The following is a 26982-nucleotide window of genomic DNA, read 5'->3' on the forward strand; positions in this document are numbered from 1 at the left end:
TGTAGTTTCACCGCTGCATGCGTCTGCGTTAGGAGGTCATTCTTTGACTATTCGACCCCACCCTAAGTCTGCACTGAGGAGCAAGGATCCATGAACGAGGAGTTACGAGTGCGGGCTTCCAGGAAGTGTTTAAATTGTTCATCAGTTCTTTAAATTAAACTCAAGTTATATATTAGATTTGTTTTCTGATTCAGCATTTGGTTAAAATATATGTTTATTCCATGTTTGAACAACAAAAAGACCACAAACATCTTCTGAAAAGAATAGTCTTTTCTTGATCTGCTATTTCCCTCAATAACTTTTGTTATGGATCAAATTAAAGTCAGAGAGAGCTAGAGAGAGGAAACACTTTTTACATATGTTATCATCATTTCTATTCAGTCACGTGAGGGTGATCATTCCTGAGTGGCAGGTTTGATGAGTTATACAATTTAAGTTTCACCTGAAAAATTAAACCTAAAACTAATTCCAGTACTGAAGAGAAACCATAATCATATTGTGCGTTATTTTATAATGATGTCACAATCAGAATTTAAAAACATACTGACCAAATAATTAATAAATAAGACAAACGCATTCCGCTGCTATTCTGCTCTTTTCTGGAAATATTTGTATTTCTCTCTGGGCTTTTTTGTCATGTTCAAAGTTATCAGTTTAGTCTTTTTCCTATAACAGTGACACATGGCCTGCTTTATCTAAACCATAACTTCTAATTTGTCTTGTGAATCTCAGGTTTGAGTTAAAGAAGCAGTTTTATCTCCTGTGTGGAAACTCTGCAATACTGTGTGATTTTCTCCTTGTGTGTGTCCTGGAGAATAAACCAAAGCGCTGTTAAAATGCAAAGCAGCCCCCTATGCAGCCATGTTGGGGAATAGAAGCCATATTTTAGCCGCGCTCCTCGTCAGCAAAATGTTTCTGGAGGAAAGCTAATTCTACTGTGAGACTTACAGCTCTGCCAGGCGGGCCGACAGCACTCGATGCTATCAGGATTAAATTAAGGTGAATTAGAGACAAAGAGGCAGAAAAAGGGGGGAAAGGGATGATGTTAGGGCAGGATTTCCTCCAGCTGGGTGATCACTTCTGAGTCTTAGGTCATTGATCAGAGCAGAATAAACCAACCAGGATTAAAGTAGACAAGCACAAAACCTATAGAGACTATATCTGTGTGTATACGTGGGCTGTGTGTGAATCCATTGTGCGGTGAGGATGAATACGTGTAGCAGTGGAGTAATGGAGAAAGTTTGGTTTGGTGTTTAAAATGTTACACTTCTGTTTAACCGCATTTTCTCCACTTTTATTTGAGGAATAAATAAAATCAAGTCTCAGTAACTTACATTTTCAGGTTACCCGGTTGTTTCTTAGATTGAAAGGATAATTTGTAGTAAAACAGCTCAGCATCCAACCTTTTGCTTTCTGCAGCATTGTATTTTCACATAGATGGACGGCACTTAATTCTACTGTGAAAAAAAGAAGAATATATATATATATATATATATATATATATACATGACCCCCTTCTTCTTTTGCCAATATTATAATGTTTACAGTTAAGGCAGAATAAACACGATTTTCCTTTAAAAACGTCCTATAAGAACGATGTATAGACTCAAATACAAAAAGAATCCCAAGAATCTGCATTTTCCTATGTTGCTGTGTTCAGGACTTTTCTTGGCATTAGCATCTACAAAAAAAGACTTTACACTTTACAATGGTCAAGTCTTTCCTATCGTCGACAGATTGTTCAATCAGGTCCTGACACTGACGCAGTCCTTTGTACTGAAACCTGAATTTTCTTTACGTGGTTGAAAATATTATTTTTGTGACCAATTTATTAAACCATCAATTAACAGAGTTTACAACATTCAAACCAATATTACAAACACCTTTGTATTAGTCTTTAAAATAATTTGTGAGGTTGAAGACAATATTTATCTTCACTCATTGCCATCTTCTTCCTTTATGTTTAATATCAACTCTTGTTTTATCATTTCATCTCTCATCCTCTCAGACCACCCACCATTTTTTCAATCGTGGCTGCATTAAAAACAGCTAATTTGACTTTAATTATTTAATTTGTTAACTTATTAGGGAGCAGTGTAATATGAAGTGTTTTAATTGATCTCTGTGTGTTGAATTAAGATGTGTGTTCAAGGTTGTGATGTGGTTAACTGACTGTGTGTGTGTGTGTGTGTGTGTGTGTGTGTGTGTGTGCGTGTGTGCGCGCGCGCGTGTGCGTGCTGGCGTGCATGTGTTTGCTTAAGGAATCATCTCAGGGCTCATTATCTGTAAACTAATTCAAACATTCTAATTGGAAGTTATCAGCAGTAACAGAACAGCCTTTACATTGCTCATCCTGACACACACACACACACACACTCACACTCTATTATTGTGCACTAATGAAAAGGAGCCCTTTGGGAATAAGGGGTTAGTTTCACGTTAGGTTTTACTGCTCCTCATAATGCTGATCACTGTGATTATTATGCTGCTAGACTGGAGTGTGTGTCTGTGTCCTCAGCTGTTAAAGACATAGCAGTCACAACCCCCCCTCCACACACACACACACACACACACACACACACACACACACACACACACACACACACACACACACACACATATCTGTGTTATGGAAATGACCCCTATGTGTATGGAGTGTCTGCATTAAAGGCCAGCCAATAGTGAACAACCTCACCAGGAAATTTAAAAACATAAATTCTGCTTTGCGCTGATAGCAGCTCATTACACACACATAAATATACACATACATGTAGACACACAGTCATTTACTTCCCTTGCTCCCCTAAGCCAAGGAGATCCCACAACCCTAAGGAGGAGAGTGAAGGAATGTCTCACCATTTCAGTGCAGGAATGAGTCCTAAAAATCGGTAGCGATTGGCACCGGTTCCCTTATCTCAAATTCAGTCTATTTTGTAATGTATTTTTTAATTAGATGCCTGAATGAAGGCCCTACTCATGACTTTTGAAGTTTATACATGTTTAAAAAAAAGGCATTGGTATAGTTTGTTTATAGCTGAAGGTTAGCATTTTACATTTGGTGTTTGCATCCATGCTTTAAAAATGATATCACAGCTGTTAATTTGTTATTGTTAATATAATCTTGCTTAACGAACGTGTAAGTATCATAAATGTTTGTTTGCCTCAGACCTTATCTTGTGCCATGAACCCCCACTGTTTTTTTACTCAATCCCACATACACCATCCTGTACTCATGAGGACACTAAATGTGAATTAATCCGCAGGTCTCTTTATGAAGACACCTTGCACAATTTGGCATAAGAAAACTAGGATGGGGTGACCGTTCATGATGTTGACCCGCCCATGAGTCACTTCAGAGCTGTATCCTGGAGTCCAACCCAGTTTTCCATCAGCCATTCTTTATCTTTTCTGATTGTCTGCTTAGCAGGATATTCCAGTTTGGGCTCTTTTTGTTGTGTACAACTTTGATCTTTCCCAGTATTCTATAGTACCTGGAGATAGTTCTGTTCTGGATTACGACTGTTTCTTTGCACTGCCTCATTCTTATTAATATGGAACATATTGTGAAGAGGTGACATTAGGCTCAACAAATAAGTAACAGCTTTAATGTTACTTGAGTTAATAACTACCATTAGTGATATCGATAATCTCAACCAATTTCCTCAACAGTTTTCTTAAACATTTTACAAAAAGTAAAAAATATTTCAACATGTGTTGAATGACTATTTAAATGTAAAACCATCTACACACTTATATATATATATATATAATATATAATGTATATATTCTATATAACCTTCTTTACAAGGTAATTGTTGTACATTTCTGCACGTTTAAAATGTGTTTATTTTTATATTAACGACATCTAAACCTGACCTACTCTTCCCCATATGAAGGCTGCCTCAGACGGAGAGAATGATGATGATGATGATGATGATGATGATGATGACTTCTATGAGGTTCCAGAGAAAGAGGGATATGAGCCCCACATTCCAGAGCATCTACGAGCTGAATATGGTATGAGTTTAACTACACACACACTCACGCACAAACAGACACACCTCAAACCTACAGACACGTGCATAAATAGTGAGGTTAAGCTACAAAAGAAGACTTGCTGCTGCCCTAATCTTTTAAGTTTCACTCACACACTCTACAACCAAACACACACACTCAGACACACTTCAAAGAACCAGCCTTGAGCAGCTGGTAATATGCAGGTGAAGAGCTTTTTAAATAGGTTTATTTATACAGCCATGGTCGTGTGTGTGTGTGTGCGTGTGTGTGTGTGTGTGTGTGTGTGTGCGTGTGCGTGCGTGCATGCCAAGTTTCTACACTATATTAATAGATTTGGATAAATTTATGCTATTCCATAGTCCAATATTCACTCTTTATTCTCGGATTTGTTCTCCATAAACTCCTGGGGGAAACATCTGCCTCTTCAGCTGCTAAATGCTGCACTGTGTTTGTATGCTGTGTGGTATTGAGCAGGTAGTGGACGCTGGGCTTATCAGAGCATCCTGCTGCTGCTGGAAAGACACAACCAAATCAGATGGGTGAAACCAAAACAATGATCTGAACGATGCTTACATTCCATGTAGAGCTGACGGGAGTTGGTGATAGTTTCAGTGGTTTCGTCCTTAAAAGAGAGTGAACCCTTTAGCATTAAACACAGCCATTTAAGAGATTGTTCATGTACAAATATTCATCACTGAATAAATGCCTACTGAGCATAATCAGATCACAGTAGGGCGATAGTGGGTCTGCCTGCTCTCACGTGCTTCTGACTGCTAACTATGTGTTTTTGTCTGATTTGGAATGCAGCACAGCGTTTTAATGGAGACAGATCATCTCTTTTCCCCAAGCATTTTCCCTGTATGTATTTGATGGATATTGTCTTGTCAACACATCCATTTACCTTCACACACACACACACACACACACACACACACGCACGCACACACACACACACACACACACAGTCACAGTCATCACTAGCTACATATGAACAGCTGTAGTATTGTTCCTTCTTGCACCGGGGTTGCATTGGACTTGTATGGATCATATCTAGCCTCCAGGTATCACATCAGGTTAAAGGTTACATTTTCAGGTCATTAACCAACTGCCTGCTCATCTTATTGCAGCATCGTCAGCTATATAGCAACATGTTTCTTTCTAAATATTAGATGGGATTTGAATGCTGTTTGTATCATTATCAGCAGCTGCGTGCGAGCTCCAGGCAACAGTAAGCATTAAACTGTCACAATGCTGCTCCGTCAGCCATATTCAAGTTTGTCATCATCACTCATATAGATTCATATGTGAACTTCAGTGTCTTTCATGTATGTTTGTGTGTCTGTATTGATGCGTCTGTGTTAATGGCACCGCAATTGTAAATGTTGCAGACAGTACTGTTATTGCTAGGTCAAGCAATATTGTTGTGGCTGAGAGGTGGCCTTTGACTCCTGGCCAGTACTCCTCACCAGCCTCGTGAGTCATTTACACTGAGCCTCTACTTTACTTGTGAGCCCATCCCTCTCTACTCCCACCTCCCTCCAATACTAATCAATTAAGCGCTAACGTAATTGGATTGTATTTGATATGCCCAAAACAGCTGTGTGTGTGTGTGTGTGTGTGTCTGTGTCTGTTTGTGCGTGCGTGTGTATGTGTGTGCGTGACTGTGTGTGTGTGCTTGCGTGTGTGTGTGTGTCTGTGTGTGTGTGTGTGTGTCAGGGGGATTAGTGGGCTAGGTAATGATCTACAGGGGCCATTCCAAATTAACAATGCAACCTCTTTAATGAGCCCCTATTAGCTCTGCACTTAGATTTTAGCCCCCACACACAAACATGCACAGCCACACCAGCGACTAAGCAAAAAGAACCATGCATACTTCTGCTTGTTTGATGGGTTTTATTCTCCCGTCTTTACATCTACACACTGTTGGCGGTTTAACCCCCCCAGCAAGACACTGGCAAGCTCTGAATACATCCGGTGTATAACTGTGAGTAAATGGAAATTTGTTTGCTCCGATTCAAGGTGGCTCCTTATCGGGTAAGTCTGAAAGGGTTGTAGTAGTGTGAACTGGGTCTCAGCAGTCATGACGTGTCCTTCCCTGGTTTGTCACGCCGAAACTAACAGCCTTGATTATCGATGGACTACCAGATTAATTCAACATGGATAACGGATTACAGATGTTGCTGATCTTGTTGTCTATACTATCAGTTCTAAATTCTGCATTTTATCATTTTACTTGTGCTGATATGAGGAGGAAGCAGCTGCTATTGGAGCGAAACCAGCAGCTGGTTCTTCCAGCGTTGTCAATGGCGCTCCCACTCTTCTCACATTCTACTGCTCCGAAATTTCTTAGGATGGATTAAATGCAGAGGTCACTGCCTTTTTTGGGACAAACCCCTTACTTGTATTAGTGCATGCTGCTATTTTGTTATGTTATTAATGTCTGAAGAGAACTTAGGGTTTATTATGAACTACGGGAGCTCAGGAAAGTGGTTGCAGATTCGTACCGTAATTTGCAATAATTGATCATAACAATCTTATTGCTCAGCTCTAATTGAAAGCGATCTTTATGAAATTAGTTGGCTCAATTCAATTCAGTTCTCTTTCACTTTCTATTGCTCTCTGTCTGACTTTGTCTCTTTTCATGTCAGCTAGTAGATCACATTTCTAATTTCTCTACATTTCCTCTCCTCTTTCTTTTCTTCTCATTTCTTCCAGTGTTCATTCATTCAGAGAAATCCTGGCTCTGATTCCCCTCCTATTTCCTCTCTTTTTCTATCTATATCTCTTCCTCTCTTTCTTCCCCTCTGTCCTGTTCTGTCATTCTGATTATCAGTCCTCTTATCCCTCTCTCTGCTGTCAGGACACTATCTCTCTCTTTCTCAAATTAACATTTTAATTATAGGCCCTGCTTAACCCGTGAAAATCAATACCACTTTTTGCCTTTCCCCATTCGCTTTCTCCCTCACTCTCTTTCCCTCAAACCCCAAACCCCTCTTTTCTCTCTCTTTCTCTAACAACCCCCTCACACAGACACACACGCACACACACACAACTATTCACATTTCCTCCCATTGATTTGTGTCTTAACATCCACAACATCCATACAAACCTTTGAAAAGAGCAGATTGAGTCGGTATTTCAGCATCCTAAAAAAGATTGTGCTAACTGGCAATCATTGACTATTAAAATATTTGGTTCTGATATATATATATTTTTTTTACTTTTACTTAAAAAATTGAACAGTGGAAGTTCAAGTTACTGTCAAGAAATTATGTAGGGTAATGTACAGGGCCATAACCAGGGACATACTGAGTTCAGGAGCCAAGAGCTGTAAATAATGATTATTTTGGATTAATCTGCAGATAATTATCTTGATTGTCGATGGTCTGTTCATCGGCAGAAAACAGTGAAACATCTTTTGTTTTGTCTGATAAACACTCCAAAACCGAAACTATTAAAACGACTATAATGTAAGACCGAGAAAAGCAACACATTCTCACTTTTTTATTCGCCATAAATGGATTATCAAAATAGTTTTAGTTTAACTCTCTCGATCAACTAAACAATTAATCGACTATCAGAAATGTGTGACAGGAAACACATTTTAAAAACTAAATTCCAAGCAGGTGTAAATAATACCTTGACTCTCAACCTGATTACAGTGCTAAAACCAACACTGTCAGCTGTGATAATAATGAAACAATAAACAATGAAAATGTTTGTCAATTAAGTTTCTGTCAATCAAAAAAATCCATTAATCAAGTAAACGGCCTTAGCGCAGCATGAATTAACTGAAACAATTTATGTTTTTCATGATTTTCAGCGTGTGTGTGTGTGTGTCCTGCTCAGTCCCCAGACACCCTGGTTACCCCAGTGTTTGACCACACACACAGAAGCAACGGAAAATTACTTTTATAAATTCATTCTTTCAACTCTATTAAGATTTAAATGGGTCAATATGACATTACGATAAACAGCCAAAAGTACAATTTATAGAAATGCTTGTCATACATATTTTCATGACTTTCATGATTATTGGATTTGATGGAGCATGTGTTGTGTAGGTGATATTGATTTACACTTTGCTTCAGGCCTTTTAGAAGAGTAACAACAGGCCAACAAAGTGTGTCCCATTACACCACAGTGTTCAGTACCATCCTAACTTCCTCCGTTCTCTGTCGGCAGGTCTGGATCCAGCTCCTTCTACTTCAACACCACCAATCACAAAGAATCCTCCTGCTCCTCGACCTCTGTGCTCCTCCTCCTTTTCCTCTTCTTCCTCCAGGCGGCTGAAGCGTCTTACAGAGGAGGAGCAGGATCCAACATGTGCAGCTGCCACACTGCGTCACCTCAAACAGAACCTCCCTGTGCTCCCACTATCCAGGTACACTGACTGACATTTCCTAGCACTCTAGCTTTCCCCTCTCTCATCTTCCTTCCCCCTCTCACACATTCTCTTCTCAATTCACCTCCTCCAGTTGGACTGGACACCTGCATTCTCACACCAGAAATGTACATTCACCGTGTTATTTTCAACTGTTGGTATTGAAACATTAACACCTTTCCTGAGAGCAGTGTCTACTAAGATCACAATAGTTTCAAAAGAGATATTGTTCTACTTTGGTTGTAAATTTCAATTTAAAGCCAGCAATAATTTGCCACTATAATGGCCTTAATCCCAATGCCTTGTGTTATTTGGACAAGTATCAGACATCCCTATCCATTAAGGATTACACTATTGACCTTATTCTTTGCATGAACTATAATAGGGTGAATGCGCATTGGATCATTTTGTGTTCTTACTTCTGTTTTAGGGTGGATGTGGCGACGCAAAAAAAAGTAATCATACTGCCGCTCTACAACGAAAATAAGAACAGCATTTTATTCAATGTGCAAGCACTATTAGAATGCTAGAATATTTTCACCGCTTAACCTTGCCGACAGCCCTTTCTGATGGGGAACTGAAGCCCTTATATCCATCGAAGCTCTCTTCAAAGCCACAACTGTGACAAAAACAATCATTTTACCTCGCAGGATATGGGATAGGATATTACTTTATTCATCCCCAGGGGGAAATTTAATGAAGTAGCAGCAAACATGTTTACATATATACAGTAAAGTAAAATAGCAGGGCAGGACATATTACATTTACATTCAATAATTTAAATAATAAAGGAAATTAAAATGTAAAAATAAAAATGAAAGTGGGAGTTGCTAGTAAACGCTGTGTCGATCAGTTAGGTATTTGGGGTTCGGAACTAACCCGTTATGCCACCAAAGTTAGTTCGTCAACTTCACAGCTAGATGCCACATATACTTTAACCCTCAATGGAGTAATCTTGTTGTGAGTTGTTAATATTGATGATACCGATTTCTATAGCATCTTTTAAGATATCATTAGAGATTTGCCATATGCCCCATTATGTGGCTGGGTAAACTGGGGATGTTCTGCCAGTCACTTCAAACAGTTTTGTTTTGGGTTTATTTCGAAACCAGCACTATTTCAATTCAACACATCAGCATTATTTGATTCCATAAGTGCTTTATAGATATTCTGACAGTATATACATACGAGTTTCCATCACATGTGACAGACTCTAAGTTGAATTTGTTTGTGCATGAAGTTGGTTTAACTCTCCCTCCACTGGTCTCTCCTCCAGCAGCAGCTCTTCAGGTCCCAGTTCATCTCAGTCCAGCTCAGACCAGAAGGCTATCGATGCTCCTGTGGTTCCATTTGGTTTGGACCTGTACTACTGGGGCCAGGAACAGCCCAACGCTGGCAAGATCATCAAGTAATGATGCACGCATGCTTGCAAACACTCAAGAAAAAGCAGGTGTAACGTTAATAAAACATCGGCATGGCATTTCTTTATTAGAATGTCTGGATAAATGTCAGTGCATATTGTTCACTTCAGTGTTTAATGCACGTAGAAAATCAATATCCCTCAAAACGTTCACTACATTATTGTGCATAATAAATCAAATATATATATATTTGGTGTATGGAATCAAATATCAAAGTTACTTGTATCTACAGTGCTGTGAAAAATAACGCGTTAACGCGTTATGATTAAATTACAGGATTAATTAGTTTTTTTAACGCATTTAACGCATGCGCAGAATGAGCTTCCAATATACCTCGGCTCTCGGTCTCGCGCGCCGCAGAGGTCCGATGCTGGCGTGTGCGCGCACATCGGGACGGAAAACCGTCAACAACTCTTCTCGGCTCGCGCGCGGCAGAGCTCCGATGCCGGCGCGCCGCGATGCGTGCGCACTGGGTGAGCACACTCTCACTAGCACCCCCCCCCCCCCCCCCCTCGTAGGTGGACATCTCCCGGTACTCACCTGAGTAACTCACTGAAAAAGTTATGTGCACCCCTGTGTATAAATGTATATATATCCGTCTTTTGTCATAAATTTTTATGTTCTCACAAAATATACCGAGAATATCGTTAATATGTGATTAATCATGATTAATGCACAGAAACCTGTGATTAATTTGATTAAAATGTGTCATCGTTTCACAGCCCTAATATATATATATATATATATATATTGTAAAGTATTTTTTACATTTCATTCAATTCATTAAAATATGGAGGAACTGAGAGAAGAAAACTAAAAGCAATTAATTTCGAAGTATGTTTGCTCTCCTGTATTCATGACTTAAGAACAAGTGAAACAATATTTTAGAGGGTTCTATTGTAATAATATGTTTGACCACTAGAGGCTGCAGTGCACCATTACCCTTGTTCTAAACAGGACTACAAGTATTCATGTCTTCTTCCAGGAGAGTTTGGATATTTCCATGCACTAGATATAGAGTGTTAACAAGTTAAGTAAATTAATAGTCAACAGAAGGAAAACATGAATATTTGTAGTCCTATTGCAGCAAATTTCACAGCCGCTGCATCAAACACTTGTTCTTAATGATCATAAACATAAAACATTTACCTGACAAGACATTCTTTTTCAGTTGTTTTCAAAGATGGAACAAATTCACTAAACGAAAACTTAACTTTATTTAATGAAAGCTTTTCCTGGCCAAATCTTTTTTCAAAACAGGAGATGAAACACACTTGCTTAATAGTTTTTTCTCACTTCATAAATGAAACTTAAAGGGTCTTAGACAGGGGCGGCTTGTCCATAAGGGCGATTGGGGCGACACACTGCCTCGGGGGAAAAGAAAAAAGAAAAGAAAAAAGTCGCATTCTACCACTAGACGTCTGCTCTGCCTCTGTATGTCATTGTCCAATCAGGTAACAGTCATTCAGTCAGCCTAAAGTCGTGCTTCAAATGGCCCCGCCCCTTCTGGGGCGACTTTGGGCGAAATGAAAATCGCCCCAGACCTCTCCCATTGACTCCAATGTTAAACCATTTTTTTCACAAAACAGAGCTCTCAATGCATTCTCTATGGCTTCCGGGAGGACTCGCCCCTCCAGGTCTTGTCATCAGTAATCGACGTAAAAGCGTCTCAGTACGTCATACAGCTTCGACAGAGGCGTATTCAGTGGAGATGGCCAGTGCTCAGGCCAACAGCAGCGATTCAATTCTTTCTTTGAAAGAGACTCCTTTCGATCGGCGTAACAATGAAGACACATTGGCAACAATATAAGTCGGACCTCCTAGAGCAGCGGTCGCCAACACGTCGATCGCGATCGACCGGTAGATCTCGGAGACGTTCGCTGTCACTCCAAAATAAAATGAAAATAAAATCAGAAACACATTGTTCCTCATTCTCGAACATTTTCTAAAGTGTCTTCTGAAACGTTTTCTTCCTGACGATCGACGTCAGAAAAGATCTCCGCCTGATTTTAATGAACGCCTGTAAACGGGTTCTCTGACAGCCGTGTTGTCAGCTGTGCTCCTGAAAGAGGAACGTGGCGACAGGTGAGGCGCAGAAATGCAGAAAGACCTTTATTGATAACTTCACATGTTACACAAGGTCAAAGTACAAAGACATAAAACTAAGTCATCAATAAATAAATGTTGAGATGCCTGTACCTTAGTGTAAATGTTTACGTTACGACATTAACAAGTTGCGCCTGCGCATGCGCGACAGCCGAGATTATTGGCGACTTGCCAGGTTTTACCTCCGTGAGTTTGGCTTTTCTGGTGTTGCCCTTCAAAACAAAAGCTCAACATTGAGCTTTTTTCTTGTCTGGTGGAGCAATCTGGTTTACTTGAAAGTGATTACAATTGCATGTATTCTATTATTTGAAAAAGCTCAGATGCAGGAGTCACAAATGGGGATCTGATATTTATTATTGTTCTAATTATTTAAATCTTGTTGAAAAAAATCACCAAATCAAAGACCAGGAGCTGGATCACTGACAGCAGCTAACAGACGGCCTCAGACTGTCTGTGCTTATGAACTAACTACAAGCTCACAGGCAGAGTTCAGTCACAGCCGTCACACTGACTGGAGTCACATGACTTGATGGCATTGTGACGAAGCTACACATAGACAGCTGTCTGAAGGTCTGTGGTTTTGGGTTAATCATTATCAAAAAAATTGCCCCCCCTGAGAATTTTTTCAGGAGCCGCCACTGGTCTTAGATGCAGGTTTCTGAAACCTACTGATAACCTGTGGTCCCATGTCTTGTAGAATGTCCTCTCAGCATCAGTTCTGGGTTCCCGTTGATGTGGTAGAGGAGGTGGAGAACAAGGAGCTCCTGGCAGAGAGCAGGAGTAGATGCATCTCCTTCCCTGGGAGCTTCACTCCTGTCAACCATTACTGCAGTGCTCCACTGGGCAACGGAAAGCTGTGTCAGAGACAGGACCGCCTCAAGGTGTCAGGAAGAAAACCAAGTGATTTACAAGACTTCATGTTTGTTTGTTTTCCTGTCTGTTAGTTTTTGAACTTTGACTCTTTGTCCTTCAGTGTCCTTTCCATGGTACCATCATTCCCAGAAATCAGGAGGGGCAACCCTGCAGACAAGAGGATCGACTGAGAGAGGAGCAGGAAAAGTGGAGGAAAAGGGAGGAGCAGCCTGGTGAGGAGTCACAAACACACATGCACTCACATATTTGTAAAATAAATCTCCCTTAGACCATTTAAGTCATAGTTGTTTGGCTAAACCTTTTTTACAATGTCAACAAATTAAATGAAAAATTAAAATACATACAAGTCACAAGCAAGTTTGTGGTCACAAGTTGCATAACATAGTCTTATACTGCAGATGCCAAACAGACTTTAAGCACTGCAGTGGGTATCCTACTGTTGGGTAAACAAGTGTCCAAAAGTCAAATAAGAACAGGGAAAAATAATTTGAAATCACTTTAGACTTCAGCCAGTTTTTTATTGCGCCTGTGTCAACTTTTAAAGTATTTCTTATTTCACGAACCGGTCCACACGTCTATGACAACAAATTGGGATACACACAAGCAAGTAGTTAACAGAAAGGGTATTTAACTTAGCATGACATAACTAAGGTAGAATAACCAGTGGCGTGTGTAGTCAGTAGTTTCAGTGGTGGAGGCATGAGTGGGAAGTGTGTGTGATCTGTTGTATAGTGTCGGGTCAAACCAGACTCTCCTCCAGACAGCCAAACAGCTTTTTAAACGCAGCACTGGCACACACGACTCAGGTGTTCTCAGTGCTGTTGATTACCTCAGCTGTTTCCACTCTCCTGATGACCCTTGGCCATGCCCACCTGCAGGGACACGAGCCAGTGGCAGAGAGGGTCGTCACACTTGTGTGCGGGGACATCTTTATTGTGCTTAGTCTTCAATGGTGATTTATTGACTTTAGGACATTGATTGACAGCACATGAGTTTCTTTCACATATGCTGACCCTCATGTAGCCACATTGCAATGATCCATGTTTCATTACGACACATGCTGACTTGACATTGGCAATGAGATAAGAATTGTTGAATATTTAAATTTACACTCACCAGTTCAATTCAATGCAATTCAGTTTATTTTGTATAGCCCATTATCACAAAATACAAATGTGCCTCGGAGGGCTTTACAATCTGTACACATACGGCATCCCTGTCCGAGGACCTCACATCGGATCAGGAAAAACTCCCCAGAGATAGAAAAAACCCTTTCACAGGGAAAAAAGGGAAGAAACCTTCAGGAGAGAAACAAAGGAGGATCCCTTAAAATTCTTCTCCTCACCTACAAAGTCTTGATTGGTGATGCTCCATCATATCTTTTAAGAGCTTGTTGTACCATATTGCCCCACTAGAGAGCTGCGCTCACTAAATGCGAGGCTACTTATGGTTCCTAGAGTCCTAAAAAGTAGGATTGGAGCCAGAGCCTTCAGTTATCAAGCTCCTCTTTTATGGAACCAGCTTCCACTTTTAGTCCGGGGGGAAGACACAGTCACCTCATTTAAGAGTAGACTGAAGACTTTCCTCTTTAATAGCGCTTATGGTTAGGGCTGTCTCAGGTTTGCCCTGGTCCAGCCCCTAGATATGTTGCTATAGGTTTATAGGCTGCTGGCGGACGTTTTAACCACAAGGTACGCGGTTCGATCCACACTCTCGCCATAGTTGCATGTTGAAGTGTCTTTGAGCAAGACACTTAACCCCCAGATGCTCTGCGGGCACTTCACTGCTTCTTGATAACTAAGGATGGGTCACATGCAGAGAATAATTTGCCCACGGGGAAAAATAAAAGTGTACATTTCTTTCTTTTCTTTCCTCACCTGGTTACGGGAAAAGTTGGGGGGTGGGGTGCTGTGGGTTGTTGGAGTGGGGGTTGTTTGCTATGACGAGTTTGGAGTGGAGCCGAGTGTCGTGGAAAGGAGGAGCAATCCAGAGAGGGTGCAGATGATGGGGGTTGCAGCAGCAGAGAGGTCTATACATCCAAATACAGCAGTCTTTGGTTTACTGTTGTAAAGCCAAAGACTGTTGTATTTGGATGTATTGAACACCATAAGTAATATAGTGAAATATATGGTTTCGTACATGAGAAAAGTCAAATGGCACAGATGGTGCTCAAATAAGCCCAAATGCACATTTTAGAGACCTTGCCTAAATTCCCTTTACTAAAACTCTCTAACTATTGTTCTGCTTTACTTTTTCCAAGTCAAACTTTGCAGAGACTGTTCACAAGTTGTGCCATCATATTGGTGATGTTAGTCCTTTCAAAAGATAATCATCAAAAGATAATCATCCTGAAAGTGCTTCTTTTTTTTTTAGGCGGACTTGAAACTTCTATTTTTGCTGTGTTTCATCTATATTTACTCTTAACCAGTAACATATATATACTACAATTTACACATCTGAACAAAAGCTTACATATGTTGCCTTTATTATAACACCACCATTATTCAAATAGCTTGTGTGGTTGCAAAGCTACACCCTTTTTAGTTTGGGTATGTTATTTCGAACAGAAACCTAAAAAATCGAGTGGTTGGTACATGAGAAAAGTCATTGAGAGCCTCTTCGGCTCCATCAGACCATCGTCTAACTGTGGGTGTCACAGTTGGCTGCCCGTGCACAAGAGGTTTGTACACAAGCAGGAGGTCCAGCTGGCTGTGGTTAGATCTGAATGTAGGCAGAGTGGATGACGGAGGTGCATTTTTGGACTCCTTAGAGAGAAGGAGGAGGGCATTGGGGTGTTGAATTTTTCGCTTCGCTCCATTCATGCGCCATTCGCATTATTCGCGCCACCCGGCGAAAAATTGCATCATTCGCATCTGTGTGATAAACAACAGATAGACCACGGCACACGGCAATCATTAGATCATATCTTCTAAATGCAATGCGATATGAATAATTATATTAACAATTACAACTCATTCAGTTGCATATGTGTGTCAAAATTAAAATCAACGGACATACAGGTGAGGGGGCTGGCACTAGCAAGCATTTCTTTCATACCTGAGCATGGCACCCATAAAATATATTTTCTTACCAGTAAAAAATGCAAAACCCATTTTGTGAGTTTTTGAGTCTGGTAAATCCCCCAAAAAGTTAATTCATTTGTTGGAAGAATAAGAATAATAAACAATACAGTTTTAATAGGGCCTTCGCGGCTTGACGTTGTCTTAGCTCAAGCCCTTTTTAGGGCCTGAGCTAAGACAACTAAAAAGCTAACAACCAGGCAAGAATCCGTGAGTTTGCTCACTTTTTTGTCAGCTTACTTGCTTTTTCTGGAGATTTCATCCACATCGGTTCACTTGGTTAGCAACCTAAAAACGAGGAGAAATGTGGTTGAAAGCAATGGATTTAAAAAAAAAATTGTCAAAAAAGCATAAACTGTTTTTAGCCATTCTTCAACTATCTCCAGAAATTATGTTGATGTAGATTGTCTTTGTGCACTAGTGGCTTGTGCCCTAAAAGGAAATCAGAAGTCAGCTATTCTGTGTGTGTGTTTGTTTGTGTGTGTGTGTGTGTGTGTGTGTGTGCGTGCGTGCGCAGTGTGGCCATGGCAGGCAGTCCAGTGAGTTGTGAAATAGCATCTTTTGTTACCAACTACACTATCGATCCATGAGTCAATCTCACACCTAGACAAATACACACACACAAGCACACACACATCAATCTCACAGTAGGGGGGTGGGGGGCCAGTCTGAATAAGTTGATGGACCATTGGCTTCAGATCCCTACACTATTCAGTCACACAAATAACACTCACATATATGTGGACAGAGAGGTGAAACAGGCAGTGAGGAAAAATCTTGTGTGTTATGGCTCGTTCACTCTCCAAGACTTTACCCAAGATTGTTGTTGGAGCTCCCGAGATAAATTCCGAGATGAGAGGCAAATGTGTCCGCACTGTGTGAACTGTTCAAAGATACAAGGCAAGAGGCTCCCAAGTGTTTTGCAGATGCTTTTCAGACGCACTTGAGATCACTGGGTGCTATGTGTTGTATTTGCAATGTTTTGACAAAAGTGGCTGCACAAAATGACCCAAGTATTTGTATCAAAGTGGAAAAATCGGCGCTAAGAACAGTCTTGCAGACCCCATTGAATACAATCGGCACTGTTGGTGGGTGGGAAGTTGGTGAGGGATCTGGTCCGTGATGCTAAACTAGTGACTCATTGTACTCCTTCTAGAGTCGCGATGGGGATAGCATGAAGCTTTTCACTGACAGATGAAGAGAAGTAGGTGATGATGTCAGCAAAGGCAACACATGGCTGTCGTGCAGAGGAAAGTGACCATTACAAATTAAAAGAAAAAGGGAAAAATACAAACTTCAATGGCTCTTATAAGCACCTGGACCAGGTTATCGCACTGACATTAAGGTTGTTTATTAATAAGAGTAAATGTTATCAACTGATAATTAAATGTGTACACAACGTGTGTCTTAGTGTGTTATTCTGTGGTACTTTAGTTCTAAGAATGTAGCACAAAGTGTGTTGAGTGTGTTTGGATTCAGTGTCCTTATAGTAGCCGTCTAAGTGATAGTGTGATCTCTGAAAATTAAAATGTAATTCCACAATATTCCATTTTGCATTTTCACATCCTCGTATGGCCGTTCTATGACCATATTAAAAGGAAAATAGAACAACTGTTTGACATGCTGTGACAGTACAGGCTGCTATCCTGTCATCAGTACTTCTAAATAGTTTGACTGCTGTTTCTTGACTTCTTCTGTGGCACTAAGGCTGTCGAAATGGACAACGAGAATCTTAGAGGTACGACCGACACAACCACAGGATGTTTTCCTAGAGTTTTTCTTTTATGTTGGTTATTCACCTTTTGATCCAACTCTAACATACAGACATGCAGCTGACTGACACACAAGGAGGAAAGGAATATATGCTCTCTTTCTTTCTCTCTCTCTTTCTTTTTCTCCCTCCCCCCCCTCTCTCTCTCTCTCACACACACGTCCTTGTGCTTAGTGATGCGTAGCTGAGAGATGTCTGAACAAACCAAAGACCCCAGTTGCCTTAGTGGATGTGTGTGAGGCCTCGTTCCTCCTGCCCTTGCACACACACACACACACACACACACACACACACACACACACACACACACACACACACACACACACGCACACGCACACACACACAGACCCCAGCTGGAAGAGCTAAGAGGTGTTGACAGAGAAAAGAGCCCTGCTGCAACACTGATTACATTCAGAAGTCTCTCTCTCTCTCTCACTCTCTCTCTCTTTCTCTCTCTTCTTACATTTTCCTTTCTTTACACTTTCCTATGTTCTTTATTTATTTTCTGTTATTTGTATTCTCTATTTTCTTTCTTTCACAAACTTCTTTAAGATGCCAACAACAAATTGATAGAGGACACACACACACAATGTACATGCAGCTGCTCCTCTTTTAGCAGGAATGATTATCCTAAATAATCCAGCTGCTTTTCAATTACCCATATGGGTGTGTGTGTAATTAGGCATAGTTGAAGGTCCAGTCAAAGCCAGGGTCCCCCCCCCCCCCCCCCCACACACACACACACACACACACACAGCTTCTTCAGTCAGGCCATCAGGCTGCTGAACAAGGACTGAGACCCTCATTAACACTACACACCAGAACATATTCTGTGAATATCTATGGCCATGGTGTATATTTTATTACATTGTTTATATATATATATATTGTTTATATATATTGTATGTATATACATATATATATATATATAGTCTCAAAAAAGCGTATATTTTATTACATTGTTTTATATATATATATTGTCATGATGTATATTCTATTACACTGTTTTATATATATATTGTTAATACTTTCTTCTTTTTTGTGTGTGGATATTGTATAGTTTATTCTCATTCTTATTCTTTTTTTAGTCTGCTACTGCTGTCGGGTGTTTTGCACATAAGAATTTCACGAACCGATTATACTTGTATAAAAGGGGATGTGACAATAAAAACTTGAAACTTGAAACTTGACACACACACATACACCACACACTGAAAATATCAGCACAAAGCTAGGGTCAGTGTGTTGACAGAGTGGAGAGCCAGGCTTCAATCCCATCACAATCACAGTGTAATTACTTTGCATTATTGCAGGTTTATCTCTAATTCCACTGCATTACGTCATTAACTAGAAGTGTCTCGTTGTTTAGACAGTCATTACTCTGTATCACACATGCTTTTACTTTATCATCCAGAATTATGACATTACACTTTTTATTAGCACCAGCATTGAATCCAAATGAACCTGCAGGACATGGTGTTTACTATTGTGAAACTATGCAGGATGGACTAATTTGTGTTATCCACTGTAATTACACCGTGACACTTTTCATTCATCTAGCTTTTTAAGTTTCAGTCTATAGTCGTAGCAGTAAGAGAAAGGAGCTGTTTGAACTGAAAGGACTTCATTGAACGCATATCATCTAAACTGACATTAAGTGAAGTTGGTACTTTTGGAATAGATTTAATCCAAATACTCACTTGCGAATATTTCCCATTAACACTATTCATGCTCTCTGCGATGGGACGGTTGTTCCACTCTGATTCCATGGCCCTGCTGATGCCCCGTCCACTCCTCCTCTCTACCTCCATCTGCCTGATGGATTGTGGATGTCTGGATCGTGGTCCATGCCTACTACGAACTGTCATATTCATTGAATGTGTTGTAACTCTGTAATGATTCCTTCTGTACACATGACATCTATTGCTTCTGTCCACCCGGGGAGGGGGATCCTCCTCTGTTGCTCTCCTGAAGGGTTCTTCCCTTTTTTCCCTGTGGAAGGGTTTTTTCTATTTCTTGGGAGTTTTTCCTGATCCGATGTGAGGTCCCCGTATGTGTACAGACTGTAAAGCCCTTTGAGGCAAATGTTTAATTTTTATATCGGGCTATACAAAATAAACTGAATTGAATTGAATATCATATGACCACGTCAAAAAATATTGTGTCCAATTGTGGGAATTTATTTTATATTTTATACTTTGGTCTTTCAGGTTCTTTTCTTATAAGATGAGGTTATTTTAAATAATCTATTTACTTTTTTTGGTCAAAACAGATTCAATAACAAAACAAAATGTGTTATTGTCTCATCTTCAATCCTTAATGCTGTTGTGTAAATGTAATTTGCTAAATTGAACACCCACGTGTCATCCTCTTTGTTTACTTAGTTTTTTTGTCTCCATGCTTCCATTGGAAACTGCTTGTTTAACATATGATCAGAATCCTAAAACATTCATTAAATGCCCAACAATTATGTTAACAAGGTGGAGACTAGACCTGAAACAAGTGGTTTTAATAACAACACATAATGTCCCTGCACATAAATATATCTTATTAGAATATGAGAAGAATACATTATCATGGCTCTTTTTAGTGACATTACTTCACATGTGAATTAACTGAATTTGAAGAAAAATTCAGTTCAGTTAATTTTACTAAAATGAAGTACTTTATTTTAAGATGCATATCTTTTATAAAGCTTTCTGTTATGTATGATATTTTTTAATTCAGTCCTTATTTTACTTAAAACAAAAGATTTTTTTATTATGAGACTATGTATTATAGTATAATTAGATATAATTCAACCAGTTAAATTTGAAAACTGACAATTAATATAGTGACTGACTGTTACTATAGTTTAATATTAAAATATTGAAATTTCTATATCTGAAGTGACAGGCAGTCGGTCAGGTGTTGACTTCTTAATACAACTGTTAAGTTACTTCAATATATATGGAACTAAATCAAAGGGTAAGCTCGATATTATTGAGATGTTCTGGACCTTTGTTTGAGGAAATTCTCTCTAAATGGACCTCGTTGAATTTTAATTGAATGCCCCTGGTCTAGGGCTTTTATTGTGAAAGGTAAGAAAGGTAGTGTGGATCTGGAATGCATGCGCTGCCTTTGTCAAGGTTAAATTAAATTCAGTTTATTTTGTATTGCCCAAAATTCACAAATTACAAATTTGCCTCAGAGGGCTTTACAATCTGTACACATAAGACATCCAGTCGATCAGGTCGCTTTTTGGCCGCATAATATTAGCGTGCTTTGTAAAAGTTGACAAATATATACTGTTAGTAAATGTACTTTCAATTGCAAATTAATTATACGAAAAAACATGCCCACGTGTGTAAAGGGATGTATCAAGTATTGTAGCACCGGCTGATCATATCACATGCTAGGCTGGGTAAAGTGACCAAGATGGGCAGGTGTGATCAAGCGTTCCAACATGAGAGCCATTGAGCGTCTACATTTTAGATTATGTTCTTGTGAAATTGTAAAATGTAGATGTAGAAGATATATTCTTATCTCTTAATAGAAGATACTTTCTTATCTCTTTTTCTCTCTGTTGTAGACTGGCGCGATGCAGAGCTGATGCGAGACATCGAGGCAACAACAGGGGAAAACCTGGGTTCCGACAGAGTGGGTAAAAAAGGGAAAGGAAAGAAGAAGAAGTACCCCAACCTCAGCGACCTGAAGCAGAGTGCAAACACGGCCCGCTCGAGGCTGGAGAAAAAAGTCTTCAACAAGTACGTCACTTTCTTACTGCTCGAGTATTTTCTTATTGAGAAAGTTTCCGCAGTGCTCAGACCGTGTATTGTTTGCTGTGCGGTTTGAGATGCACAGAGCATGCATACAGTTACATAAAGATTTAGATGTACAGTCTGTGGCTTTCTGTATGATCCCATAACTATATCATGTTTTACCATCAGTAAAGTTTAATCAGATTTATTTTTCTTGATTCTCTCTCAAATTCATCTTCTCATTTCCTGTCTGCCTCTCATCCTCTCCGTTCTTTCCTTTCCAGGAGCAGCATGCGCAGAATAGCTGAAGTTATGGCTAAAGCTGACAAGAGAAAACATGAAAAGTTCTCCAACCAATTTAACTATGCCCTCCAGTGATCTCCATCCAGCTAGATGCTGGATATATACCACTAAGTCAAATAAATTCATGTTTGACCCGGTCGGTATCCAGCGAACGAAAAACCGTGAGGCTACCATTATAATCACAATTGTATTTATTTAAATAATACGACAAACCCAGTGTCCCCGGCAGTCCAAGAGTTCCTTTATTAAACTCAAATAGTCCGATGAAAAATAAATCCCCATGGCCAAAAATAATAATATTAAAAGGTGAAAGCGTGGCGAGAAGGCGCTGTTCAGTAATCTGTAGAACCTACGCTATCTCTCCACAGTCCGTTTTGATGGTGGGTCTTTCTCGCAGTAGTCCAGTGAAGTTTCCCAATGATATAACCCACACAGTTTTATTTATATAGTCGTCTGAAAATCCTGCTCTTTGAGTCCACTAAACGCAGACTGTCTGTGTGCTCCATACTCTCCTCTATGCCACTTCGCTCCTGCCCCATTTTATACAAGTGAGGAAGATCAAAATAATAGTGACAATAATTTAAAGTCCCTATTCATAACCTACATTGCAGGCCACTGATAACACTTACAAGTACAGCACTTTAAATATGCAAAGGAAAATAAACACAAACATGTTCCCAATTCATACTTGCCAAACATAAAGATAGACTTTGTCAATCATTACAGCCATATATGTGCAGCTTCTTGATGAACGAGAGTCAGGTAATGGGGAAATTATCTAATTGACCACATTTTTGTGTCTTGTTTTGTCTTATTTTGAAGTCTCTGTCTCGTGCCATCTGTTTCCCTGCATTTCCTGTCCTTGTGATTGTCTGCTCTGTTCCAGATTTTTTCCTTCTGTATAATTGCTAGCCCCCCCTCACCTGTATCTCATTCCCCAGTGTCCAATCACCTGCACCTTTCCTGTGTATTTAAACCCCGTTTTTTCATTCCCCAGTGTTTCTACCATTTAGTCGTGTTTGTCCTACTGTTTAGTTCACTTGTGTAACCTGTTTTGAGCTAAAGGATTAAATCTTTCTGTTGAAACGTTTCTGGCATTTGGGTCCAATCTCTCTCTGGCTACGACATCCTGACAGCAGCTCGATATTACCTTTATATTAGCCAAATCAATGTTCATTATGTATACATGATAACTGACTAAATATGTACTCATGTTTTCCCCGAGTATTTTGTAGTCTGTTGGGATTGTGTTTTTTGAAGATTAAAAAAAATTAGAACTTTCTATATTTGAAGTGACAGGCAGTCGGTCAGGTGTTGTCTACATAACATTAATACAACTGTTAAGTTACTTCAATATATATGGAACTAAATCAAGGGGCAAGCTAGATATCATTGACATGTTCTGGACCTTTGTTTGAGGAAATTCTCTCTAAATGGACCTCGCTGAATTTTAATTGAATGCCCCTGGTCTAGGGCTTTTATTGTGAAAGGTAGTGTGTATCTGGAATGCATGCGCTGCCTTTGTCAAGGTTCAATTCAATTTAGTTTATTTAGTATAGCCCAAATTTCACAAATTACAATTTTGCCTCAGAGGGCTTTACAATCTGTACACATATGACATCCGGTCGATCAGGTCGCTTTTTGGTCGCATACTATTAGCGTGCTTTGTAAAAGTTGACAAATATATACTGTTAGTCAATGTATTTTCAATTGCAAATTAAGATTGAGAAGGAGGCCAGGTTTAGGGAAGGAGGCCAGGTCTAGGCCAGGGGCTGGATGAAGGAAGCTGGGGCAAGGAGTCAGGACCCAGTAGCCAGGATCACCTTCAGACTCCAGCCAGGTCCAATCGACATGAGTTGTCATGTTTTTTAAATCTTTACTTGCACAAGAAGGTCTATGTTTTAAATTAATACATAAGAAAGATATGATAATTAATATAAGGATATTATGAAGAATGTATTAGGAAAATATAGAAGCAGTTAGTGAATAGCATGATAGACTAACCAATGAGATGTTGTGCACCGACAGAGATGCTAGAGAGGTTCATGTCATTTATGTTCGCTTTCTCTCATTCCAGGCTTCCTGATTGTTTTCACCTGTCATCACACCTGTCTCCTATGCTCATCAGTGTCAGCCCCGCCCCTGATTGGTCCCACCTGTGTCTTGTCACCATGTGCTTAAATGCCCCTGTCTCCCAGGGTTCCTTGTCAGTTCGTCTTGTCTTTTGCCATGATCAGGTCGGGTTATTTTGTGCTCTTGAAAGTTTTGATCCCTCACTACGTGAGCGCTTTCATTTGCTCACTGCAGAACTGAAAAATAAAGTACTGACAAATACTGTATCTCTGTCTCCGGGGTCGTGCGATTGGGTCCTACTTCCTAAGTGTCTGAGTTCGTAACAGAACGAACTGACCACATTATGGACCCAGCCGACCCAAGAACGCTCACGCCGCTCTGTCGGTACAGGGCGTGACGATTTTTCATCACGAGGAAAAACTGGACAAAGTCAGCCGGAAATACAAGAGCTGAGACGACGCCAGGGCGGGGTTCAGGAAGAATTATCTACACAGATGGAACAACTGGTTGCCCAAATGAATAATTTTTCACTCAACAGCCTGCTCCTCCGGTGACGTCATCCACAGCTGAGAATTTGCCTGTCAATACTCCAGCTGACGACCCAGGTCAGGCTGTTTCCTCCCGTTACGGCTGGCTCTTCCGGAGAGATTTTCCGGAGACTCTTCAATTGCAGAGCCTTTCTGGTACAGTGTGATCTGCATTTTCAACACAATCCAGCAGCTCTTTTATCTGAGCATGGTAAAGTGGCGTTTATTGTGTCTCATTTAACGGGAAGAGCTGCAGCCTGGGCTACTGCAGAATGGTCTAGAGACACCGAACTATGTTACTCATTGGCCGATTTCATAGAGACTATGAGGCGCATTTTGACCACTCATCGCCTGCTACGGAGGCCAGCAGAAGACTGTTTCAAATACGTCAGCTCAACCGTCAGGTGGTTGATTATGCCATCGAGTTTCGTACAGCAGCAGCGGACAGCGGATGGAATGTTCCGGCTCTTCGTGGCGCCTTCATGATAGGACTTTCGGAACCGATAAAGGACCAGCTGGCTCCACTGGAGACACCCGGGATCTGGAATCCTCATCGCTGTGGCCATCCGGATCGATAACCGTCTTCGAAAGAGAGAGGAGCGTCGGCGCAACCGAGATGTTATTCCCAGCTTCCAGAATTCGCCTCGGAGGGTCGCGCCGCCAGCGGAGGATTTCAGCTCATGTTACCGGACCACCAGAGGACTACACTTGCGAATGACTCCGGTGAACCCATGCAGCTTGGAAGAACCAGACTTACTCTGGAGGAGAGGCAGCGCCGTCTCACGGAGGGTTGCTGTTTCTACTGCGGCCAGCCGGGTCATCAACTCGCTTCATGCCGGGAAAGATCGTGCTCACCAGTCAAAAGGAGGCGCTGGTGAGCAAGTTTCCGCAGACTTCCCTCCTCGACCTGTTACTCAGGTAGACATTTGTATTAACAATCAGACCATTGACCAGGGTGTGTTAATAGACTCAGGGGCTGACGAAAGCCTTATAGACTGGGGCCTAGTCAAACAGCTAAAAATAAAGACTGTCCCGCTATCTCATCCTGTTAGTGCCAGTGCCTTAGACGGCCGCTTGTTGTTCACAGTTACCCATTGCACTGAGCCCATACGGATTACTATAAATAAGGACCATACCGAGAGCATGCAATTTCATATTTTTGAGTCGACTCAGTACCCGATTATTTTGGGGTTTCCTTGGCTGAAGATCCACAATCCTCACATAGACTGGCCTTCAGGGAAAGTTAAGGAATGGGGAGAGGATTGTAAGGGCAGGTGTAAACTTTCGCAACCTGTTAAGGCACCAACAGACTCTAGTAGGATCATTATAGATCACCCTGACTATCCTGATCTACAGAAGGTACCTTCCTGTTACCATGATTTAAAGAAGCTTTTAACAAGTCTAAAGCCTTGTCGCTACCTCCTCACCGAGATTTTGACTGTCCCATTGATCTCATACCGAGCCCCCATTCCCAAGGGAGACTTTACTCGATTTCGAGACCTGAGAGAACAGCAATGGATGAATACATCTCCTCTTCACTCAAATCAGGGATTATCCGTCCTTCATCGTCTCCAGCCGGGGATTCTTTGTGGGAAAGAAAGACGGGTCTCTGAGACCTTGCATAGACTACAGTCCACTAAATGACATTACGGTGAAGAACCGCTATCCTCTGCCACTCATGTCATCTGCTTTTGAACTGCTTCAACGTCCAAGATATTCACCAAGTTGGATTTAAGAAATGCATATCACTTGGTTAGAATAAGAAAAGGGGATGAGTGGAAGACTGGATTCAACACTCAGAATGGTCACTATGAGTACTTGGTAATGCCTTTTGGTCTGTGCAATGCACCGGCTGTTTTTCAAGCTTTGGTGAATGAGGTTTTGCGGGAATTCTTGAATATTTCAGTGTTTGTGTATCTGGATGACATACTGAGTTTCTCCCCAGACGCTAAATCTCATGTTAACCATGTCCGCCAAGTTTTGCAGAAACTACTGGATAATCAGCTATATGTCAAGGCAGAGAAGTGCGAGTTCCACACAGAAGAGGTGTCTTTCTTAGGATACATAGTCTCACCTAATCATATCCAAATGGATCCTGCGAAAGTCAGTGCAGTATCCCAGTGGCCCACACCAGACTCCAGGAAAAGGTTCAGCAGTTCCTAGGATTTGCTAACTTCTATAGGAAGTTTATTAGGAATTTCAGTTCTGTTGCTGCTCCTCTGCATGTTCTGACTTCTCCTAAGGTTCCCTTCAAGTGGACCCCCCAGGCGGATCTTGCTTTCCAACTTCTCAGAGATAGATTCACATCAGCTCCCATACTCACCATTCCAGATCCCCAGCGCCAGTTTATGGTCGAGGTGGATGCTTCCAATGAGGGAATTGGAGGAGTACTGTCTCAACGTTCTGCAGAAGACAACAAGATGCATCCATGTGCTTACCTGTCGCGGAAGTTGACAACGGCAGAGCGGAATTATGACGTGGGAAACAAGGAATTGTTAGCTGTAAAAGCTGCCCTCGAGGAATGGAGACACTGGCTAGAGGGTGCAGAGCAACCGTTTTAGTCTGGACAGATCACAAGAATCTAGAATATATAAGAAAGGCTAAGCGTCTCAACTCCCGTCAGGCCAGGTGGACACTTTTCTTTAGTAGATTCAACTTCACACTCTCTTTTCGTCCCGGGTCTCAGA

At 40.7% G+C, this 26982-nt stretch overlaps 1 protein-coding gene across 7 annotated transcripts in view; it reads left to right on the forward strand.

Moving 5' to 3' along the window:
* uvssa (UV-stimulated scaffold protein A) overlaps nt 1-22785 on the forward strand; it is a 42911-nt gene extending 20126 nt beyond the window's left edge. For 5 of the 7 annotated variants that reach the window (XM_056439144.1, XM_056439145.1, XM_056439143.1 and 2 more), the window contains 7 exons: nt 3897-4017; nt 8203-8401; nt 9678-9809; nt 12626-12809; nt 12902-13013; nt 21224-21398; nt 21677-22785. In XM_056439144.1, coding sequence (XP_056295119.1) covers nt 3897-4017; nt 8203-8401; nt 9678-9809; nt 12626-12809; nt 12902-13013; nt 21224-21398; nt 21677-21770 — 1017 coding nt within the window. In that variant the 3' untranslated portion in view covers nt 21771-22785. Of the gene's footprint in view, nt 1-3896; nt 4018-8202; nt 8402-9677; nt 9810-12625; nt 12829-12901; nt 13014-21223; nt 21399-21676 lie in introns of those variants that run through there. The other 2 variants (XM_056439146.1, XM_056439149.1) reach the window with 2 other exon arrangements.
* The last annotated feature ends 4197 nt before the right edge of the window (nt 22786-26982 follow it).

The sequence above is a fragment of the Pseudoliparis swirei genome, chromosome 19 (genome assembly GCF_029220125.1).
Source record: "Pseudoliparis swirei isolate HS2019 ecotype Mariana Trench chromosome 19, NWPU_hadal_v1, whole genome shotgun sequence".
In the NCBI taxonomy this organism is placed as follows: Eukaryota; Metazoa; Chordata; class Actinopteri; order Perciformes; family Liparidae; genus Pseudoliparis; species Pseudoliparis swirei.